Raw genomic sequence first — 8,154 nt, forward strand, 5'->3', positions numbered from 1 at the left:
GGTTCTCCTTATCAGGGTGATGTTCTCCACCAGCAGACTGAGGGTTCTCATCCAGTAGGGTGAGGTTCTCCCCCAGCAGGGTGAGGTTCTCCCCCAGCAGGGTGTGGTTCTCCACCAGCTGTGTGAGGTTCTCCTCCAGCAGAGTGAGATTCTCCTCCAGCAGGGTGAGGTTCTCATCAAGCAGGGTGAGGTTCTCCCCCAGTAGGGTGAGCTTCTACCCCAGCAGGGTGAGGTTCTCCCCTAGTAGGGTGAGCTTCTCCTCCAGCAGGGGGAGGTTCTCCCCCAGTAGGGTGAGCTTCTCCTCCAGCAGGGGGAGGTTCTCCCCCAGTAAGGAGAACTTCTCCTTCAGCAGGGTGATGTTCTCCACCAGCATGGTGAGGTTCTCCCCCAGTTGGGTGATGTTCTCCCTTGCAGGGGTGAGGTTCTCATCCAACAGGGTGAGGTTCTCCCCGAGCAGGGGAAGGTTCTTCCTCCAGCAGGGTGAGGTTCTCCACCAGCAGGGTTTGGTTCTCCACCAGCAGGGTGAGGTTCTCCCCAGCAGGGCGATGTTCTCTCTCAGCAGGGTGAAGTTCTCCTCCAGCAGGGTGAGGTTCTCCACCAGCTTTGTGAGGTTCTCCTCAAGCAGGGTGAGGTTCTCTTCCAGCAGAGTGAGGTTCTCCCCCAGTAGAGTGAGCTTCTTTCCCAGCAGGGTGAGGTTCTCCTCCAGTAGGGTGCGCTTCTCCTCCAGCAGGCAGAGGTTCTCCCAGAGTATTGTGAACTTCTCTTCCAGCAGGGTGAGGTTCTCCCCCTGTAGGGTGAGCTTCTCCTCCAGCAGGGGGAGGTTCTCCCCCAGTAGGGTGAGCTTCTCCTCCAGCAGGATGAGGTTCTCCCCCAGAAAGGTGAACTTCTCCAGCAGGGAGAGGTTCTCCCCCAGTAGGGAGAACTTCTCCTTCAGCAGGGTGATGTTCTCCACCAGCATGGTGAGGTTCTCCCCCAGTAGGGTGATGTTCTCCCTTGCAGGGGTGAGGTTCTCATACAACAGGGTGAGGTTCTCCCCGAGCAGGGGAAGGTTCTCCGTCAGCAGGGTGAGGTTCTCCCCAGCAGGGTGAGGAAGGTGTTACTGAGGCAAGGAACAGAAGTGGGTGAGGTTCTCCCCCAGCAGGGTGAGGTTCTCCTCCAGCAGGGTGAGGTTCTTCCTCCAGCAGGGTGAGGATCTCCACCAGCAGGGTTTGGTTCTCCACCAGCAGGGTGAGGTTCTCCCCAGCAGGGTGATGTTCTCTCACAGCAGGGTGAAGTTCTCCTCCAGCAGGGTGAGGTTCTCCACCAGCATTGTGAGGTTCTCCTCAAGCAGGGTAAGGTTCTCTTCCAGCAGAGTGAGGTTCTCCCCCAGTAGAGTGAGCTTCTTTCCCAGCAGGGTGAGGTTCTCCTCCAGTAGGGTGCGCTTCTCCTCCAGCAGGGTGAGGTTCTCCCAGAGTATTGTGAACTTCTCTTCCAGCAGGGTGAGGTTCTCCCCCTGTAGGGTGAGCTTCTCCTCCAGCAGGTGGAGGTTCTCCCCCAGTAGGGTGAGCTTCTCCTCCAGCAGGGTGAGGTTCTCCCCTAGAAAGGTGAACTTCTCCAGCAGGGAGAGGTTCTCCTCCAGCATGGTGAGCTTATCCACCCTGCAGGGTGAGGTTCTCCCCCAGTAGGGTGAACTTCTCCTCCAGCAGGGTTAGGTTGTTCTCCCAGTAGGGTGAACTTCTCCTCCAGCAGGGTGAGGTTCCCCACCAGCAGGGTGAGGTTCTCCGCCAGTAGGGTGAGGTTCTCCCCAGCAGGGTGAGGTTCTCATCCAGCAGGGTGAGGTTCTACCCCTTCAGGGGAAGGTTCTCTATCAGCAGGGTGAGGTTCTCCCCCAGCAGGGTGAGGAATGTGTTACTGAGGCAAAGATCAGCAGTGGGTGAGGTTCTCCCTAGCAGGGTGAGGTTCTTCTCCAGTACGGTGAGCTTCTCCCCCAGCAGGGTGAGCTTCTACACCAGCAGGGTGAGGTTCTCCCCCAGCAGGGTGAGGTTCTCCCCCAGCAGGGGAAGGTTCTCCCCCAGCAGGGGAAGGTTCTCCATCAGCAGGGTGAGGAAGGTGTTACTGAGGCAAAGATCATCAGTGGGTAATGTTTTCCCCCAGCAGGGTGAGATTGTCCTCCAGCAGGGTGAGGTTCTCCTCCAGCAGGGTGAAGTTCTCCCCCAGCAGAGTGAGGTTCTCCACCAGCTGGGTGAGGTTTTCCCTCAGCAGGGTGAGGTTCTCCTCCAGCATGGTGAGGTTCTCCACCAGCAGGGAGAGGTTCTTCACCTGCAGTGTGAGGTTCTCCTCCAGCAGAGTGAGGGTTCTCCACCAACAGAGTGAGAGTTCTCCCCCAGCAGGGTGAGGTTCTCCACCAGCAGGGAGAGGTTCTCCCCCTGCAGAGTAAGGTTCTCCCCAATCAGGGTGAGGTTCTCCACCAGCTGGGAGAGGTTCTCCCCCTGCAGAATGAGGTTCTCCCCAATCAGGGTGAGGTTCTCCCCCAGCAGAGTGAGGAAGGTGTTACTGAGGCAAAGATCAGCAGTGGGTGAGGTTCTCACCCCAGCAGGGGGAGATTCTCCTCCAGCAGGGTGAGGTTCTCCTCCAGAAGGGTGAGGTTCTCCCCCAGCAGGGTGAGGTTCTTCCCCAGCAGAGTGAGGTTCTCCTCCAGCAGGATGAGGAAGGTGTTACTGACGCGATGAGCAGCAGTGTGTGAGGTTCTCAACCAGCAGGGTGAGGTTCTCCCCCAGAATGATGAGGAAGGTGTTATTGAGGCGATGAGCAGCAGTGGGTGAGGTTCTCCACCAGCAGGGTGACGTTCTCCCCCAGCATGGCGAGGTTCTCCCCCAGCAGGGTGAGGTTTTCCCCCAGCAGGGTGAGGTTCTCCCCAGCAGGGAGAGGTTTTCCCCCAGCAGAGTGAGATTCTCCCCCAGCAGGGGGAGGTTCTCCCCCAGCAGGGTGAGGTTCTCCCCCAGCAGGGTGAGGCTCTCCCTCATGCAGGGTGAGATTCTCCACCAGCTGGTTAATGAGGTTCTCCTCCAACAGGGTGAGGTTGTCCCAAAGCAGGGTGAGGTTCTCCACCAGCTGGGTGAGGTCTTCCTCCAGCCGGGTGAGGGTCTACCCAGAGAGGTGAGGTTCTCCCCCAGCAGGGTGATGTTCTCCCCCAGTACGGTGAGCTTCTCCCCCAGCAGGGTGAGGTTTTCTCCCAGTAGGGTGAGTTTCTCCTCCAGCAGGGTGAGGTTATCCCCCAGTAGGGTGGGCTTCTCCCCCAGCAGGGTGAGCTTCTCCCCCAGTAGGGTGAACTTCTCCTCCACCAGGATGAGGTTCTCCCCCGGCAGGGGGGAGGATTTCCCCCAGCAGGGTGATGTTTTCCCCCAGCAGGGTGAGGTTCTCCCTCAGCAGGGGGAGGTTTCCCCTTGCAGGGTGAGGTTCTCCCCAAGCAGTGTGAGGTTCTCCACCAGCTGGGTGAGGTTCTCTCCAGCAGGGTGAGGTTCTCCCCAAGTAGGGTGAACTTCTCCTCCAGCAGGGTGAGGTTCCCCACTAGCAAGGTGAGGTTCTCTCCCAGTAGGGTGAGGTTCTCCCCCTTCAGGGGAAGGTTCTCCATCAGCAGGGTGAGGTTCTCCCCAGCAGGGTGAGGTTCTTCTCACGTAGGGTGAGCTTCTCCCCTAGCAGCGTGAGCTTCTCCACCAGCAGGGTGAGGTTCTACCCCAGCAGGGGAAGGTTCTCCATCAGCAGGGTGAGGAAGGTGTTACTGAGGAAAAGATCAACAGTGGGTGAGTTTCTCCCCCAGCAGGGTAAGATTCTCTTCCAGCAGGGTGAGGATCTCCTCCAGCAGGGTGAGGTTCTCCCCCAGCAGGGTGAGGTGCTCCACCAGCAGGGTGAGATTCTCTTCCAGCAGGGTGAGGTTCTTCTCCAGCATGGAGAGGTTCTCCACCAGAAAGGTGAGTTTCTCCTCAGCAGGGTGATGTTCTCCACCAGCAGAGTAAGGTTCTCCCCCTCCAGGGTGAGGTTCTCCCCCAGTAGGGTGAGTTTCTCCAGCAGGGTGAGGTGCTACCCCAGTAGGGTAAGCTTCTCCTCAGAAGGGTTAGGTCTTCCACCAGTAGGGTGAGCTTCTCCTCCAGCAGGATGAGGTTCTCCTCCAGCAGGGTGAGGTTCTTCCCAATTTGGGTGAGGTTCTCCCCCAGCAGAGTGAGGAAGGTGTTACTGAGGCGAGGAGCAGCAGTGGGTGAGGTTCTCCCCAGCAGGGTGAGGTTCTCCCCAGCAGGGTGAGGTACTTATCCAGCAGAGTGAGGTTCTCTTCCAGCAGGGTGAGGTTCACCCCCCAGCAGAGTGAGGTTCTCCCCCAGCAGAGTGGGGTTCTCCCCTATAAGGGTGAGGTTCTCCCCCAGCAGGGTGAGGTTCTCCCCCAACAGGGTGAGGTTCTCCACCAGCAGAGGGAGGTTTTCCCCAAGCAGGGTGAGGTTTTCCCCCAGCAGGGTGAGGTTCTCTCCTAGCAGGGTGAGGTTCTCCCAAAGCAGGGTGAGGTTCTCCACCAGCTGGGTCAGGTTTTCCTCCAGCAGGGTGAGGTTCTCCCCAGCGGGGTGAGGTTCTCATCCAGCAGGGTGAGTTTCTCCCCCAGTAAAGTGAGGTTTTCTCCCAGTAGGGTGAGCTTCTCCTCCAGCAGGGTGAGGTTCTCCCCCAGTTGGGTGAGCTTCTCCCCCAGCAGGGTGAGCTTCTCCCCCAGTAGGGTGAACTTCTCCTTCAGCAGGGTGAGGTTCTTCAACAGCAGGGTGAGACTCTCCCCCAGCAGGGTGAGGTTCTCCCCGAGCAGGGGAGGTTTTCGCCCAGCAGGGTGAAGTTTTCCCTCAGCAGGGTGAGGTTCTCCCTCAACAGGGTGAGGTTCTCCACCAGTTGGGTGAGATTTTCCTCCAGCAGGGTGAGGTTCTCCCCAGCAGAATAAGGTTCTCCTCCAGCAGTTTGGGGTTCTCCTCCAGCAGGGTGAGGTTCTCATCCAGCAGGGTGAGGATCACCCCACGTAGGGTGAACTTCTCCAGCAGGGTGAGGTTCTCCCCCAGTAGGGTGAGGTTCTCCCCCACCAGGGTGAGGTTCTCCCCCAGCAGGGTGAGGTTCTCCAGCAGCAGTTGAAGGTTCTCCGTCAGCAGGGTGAGGTTCTCCTTCAGTGGGGTGAGGAAGGTGTTACTGAGGCAAGAAGCAGAAGTGGGTGAGGTTCTCCACTCGCACGGTGAGGTTCTTCTCCAGCAGGGTGAGGTTCTCCTCCAGCAGGGTGAGGTTCTCCTCCAGCAGGGTGAGGTTCTCCACCTGCAGGGTGAGGTTTTCCACCAGCAGTGTGAGGTTCTCCTCAGCAGGGTGATGTTCTCCACCAGCATAGTGAGCGTTCTCCCCCAGCAGGGTGAGGTTCTCCACCAGCAGGGAGAGGTTCTTCCTCTGCAGAGTGAGGTTCTCCCCCACTAGGGTGAGGTTCTCCCCGCTGGGTGATGTTCTCCAACAGCAGTGTGAGGTTCTCCTCCAGCAGGGTGATGTTCTCCTCCAGCAGGGTGAGGTTCTCATCCAGCAGGGTGAGGTTCTCCCCTAGTAGGGAGAGCTTCTACCCCAGCAGGGTGAGGTTCTTCCCCAGAAGGGTGAGCTTCTACCCCAGCTGGGTGACGTTCCCCCCAGTTGGTTGAACTTCTCCTCCAGCAGGGTGAGGTTCTCCCCCAGTAGGGTGATCTTCTCCAGCAGGGTGAGGTTCTCTTCAAGCAGGGTGGGGTTCCCCCGCAGCAGGGTGAGGCTCTCCACCGGCAGGGTGAGGTTCTTAACCAGCAGGGTGAGGTTCTTAATCAGCAGGGTGAGGATCTCCTCAACAGGGTGATGATCTCCACCAGCAGGGTGAGGTTCTTCACCAGCAAGAAGAGGTTCTCCCTCTGCAGTGTGAGGTTCTCCCCCACCAGGGTGAGGTTCTTCCCCAGCAGGGTGAGGTTCTCCACCAGCTGGGTGAGGTTCTCCTCCAGCACGGTGAGGTTCTCCCCAGCAGGGTGAGGCTCTCATCCAGCAGGGTGAGGTTGCCCCCTGTAGGGTGAGCTTCTCCGCCAGCAAGGTGAGGTTCTCCCCCAGTAGGGTGAGCTTCACCCCCCAGCAGGGTGAGGTTGTTCTCTAAGTAGGGAGAACTTCTCCTCCAGCATGCTGAGGTTCTCCTCAAGCAGGGTGAGTTTCTCCCCAACAGGGTAAGATTCTCTTCCAGCAGGGTGAGGTTCTCCTCCAGCAGGGTGAGGTTCTCTACCAGCAGGGTGAGATTGTCCACCAGCAGGGTGAGGTTCTCTCCCAGCAGGGTGAGGTTATTCTCCAGCATGGTGAGGTTCTCCACCAGAAGGGTGAGTTTCTCCTCAGCAGGGTGAGCTTCTCCCCCAGCAGGCTGAGGTTCTCCTCAAGCAGGGTGAGGTTGTCCCCCAGTAGAGTAAAGATGTCCATTAGCAGGGTGAGGGTCTCCACCAGCAGGGTGAGGTTCTCCACCAGCAAGGTGATGTTCTACTCAGCAGGGGGAGGTTCTCCCCCAGAATTGTGAACTTCTTCTCCAGCAGGGTGAGGTTCTCCCCCAGTAGGGTGAACTTCTCCTCCAGCAGGGTGAGGTTCCCCACAGTAGGGTGAGGAATGTGTCACTGATGCAAAGATCATCAGTGGGTGAGGTTTTCCCCAGCAGGGTGAGGTTCTTCTCCAGTAGGGTGAGCTTCTCCCCCAGCAGGGTGAGCTTCTCCACCAGCAGGGTGAGGTTCTCCCGCAGCAGGGGAAGGTTCTCCATCAGCAGGGTGAGGTTCTCCCCTAGCAGGGTGAGTAAGGTGTTAATGAGGCAAGGATCAGCAGTGGGTGAAGTTCTCCCACAGCAGGGTGAGATTCTCCTCCAACAGGGTGAGGTTCTCCTCCAGCATGGTGAGGTTCTCCCCCAGCATGGTAAGGTTCTCCACCAGCATGGTGAGGTTCTGCATCAGTAGGGTGAGGTTCTCACTCAGCAGGGTGAGGTTCTCCTCCAGCATAGTGAGGTTCTCCGCCTGCAGGGTGAGTTTCTCCTCAGCAGGGTGATGTTCTCCACCAGCAGAGTAAGGGTTCTCCCCCTGCAGGGTGAGGTTCACCACCAGCAGGGAGAGGTTCTCCTCCAGCAGGGTGAGGTTCTACCCCTGCAGGGTGAGGTTCTTCCCAATCAGGGTGAGGTTCTCCCCCAGCAGAGTGAGGAAGGTGTTACTGAGGCGAGGAGCAACAGTGGGCGAGGTTCTCCCCAGCAGGGTGAGGTTCTCCCCCTAGGGTGAGGTTCTCATCCAGCAGGGTGAGGTTCTCCAGCAGGGTGAGGTTCTCATCCAGCAGGGTGAGGTTCTCATCCAGCAGGGTGAGGTTCTCCCTTAGTAGGGTGAGCTTCTACCCCAGCAGGGTGAGGTTCTCCCCTAGTAGGGTGAGCTTCTATCCAGCAGGGTGAGGTTTTCCCCCAGTAGGGTGAACTTCTCCTCCAGCAGGGTAAGGTTCTCTTCAAGCAGAGTGAGGTTCTCCTGCAGCAGGGTGAGGTTCTCCACCAGCAGGGTGAGGTTCTTCACAAGCAGGGTGAGGTTCTCCACCAGCAGAGTGAGGTTCTCCTCAGCAGGGTGATGTTCTCCACCAGCAGGAAGAGGTTCTCCCTCTGCAGTGTGAGGTTCTACTCCCACCAGGGTGAGGTTCTTCCCCAGCAGGGTGAGGTTCTCCACCAGCTGGGTGAGGTTCTCTTCCAGCTGGGAGAGGTTCTCCTCCAGCACGGTGAGGTTCTCCCCAGCAGGGTGAGGTTCTCATCCCGCAGGGTGAGGTTCCCCCCAGTTGGGTGAGCTTCTCCCCCAGCAAGGTGAGGTTCTCCCCCAGTAGGGTGAGCTTCTTCCCCTAGCAGGGTGAGGTTGTTCCCTAAGTAGGGAGAACTTCTCCTCCAGCAGGCTAAGGTTCTCCCCCCAATAGGGTGAGCTTCTCCCCCAGCAGGGTGAGCTTCTCTCCCAGTAGGGTGAACTTCTCCAGCAGGGTGAGGTTCTCCACCAGCAGGGTGAGGTTCTCCTCCAGCAGGGTGAGGTTCTCCCCCAGCAGGGGGAGATTTTCCCCCAGCAGGGTGAGCTTCTCCCTCAGCAGGGTGAGCTTCTCCCCCAGTAGGGTGAACTTCTTCTCCAGCAGGGT

The 8,154-nt window shown here is 58.5% G+C and overlaps 1 protein-coding gene across 1 annotated transcript; it reads right to left on the reverse strand.

The window, feature by feature from the left end:
* Positions 1–214: 214 nt before the first annotated feature.
* Positions 215–958, reverse strand: LOC123754665 (zonadhesin-like). Its single transcript, XM_045737136.2, has one exon. The coding sequence runs from the start codon at positions 956–958 to the stop codon at positions 215–217; it is 744 nt and encodes a 247-aa protein (XP_045593092.2).
* Between the last annotated feature and the right edge of the window lie 7,196 nt (positions 959–8,154).

The sequence above is a fragment of the Procambarus clarkii genome, chromosome 18 (assembly GCF_040958095.1).
Source record: "Procambarus clarkii isolate CNS0578487 chromosome 18, FALCON_Pclarkii_2.0, whole genome shotgun sequence".
NCBI classification, from domain to species: Eukaryota; Metazoa; Arthropoda; class Malacostraca; order Decapoda; family Cambaridae; genus Procambarus; species Procambarus clarkii.

Coding starts and splice junctions, on each gene's coding strand:
- LOC123754665 (XM_045737136.2), bottom strand. CDS start 958: ATGCTGGTGGAGAACATCACCCTGCTGAAGGAGAAGTTCTCCCTACTG.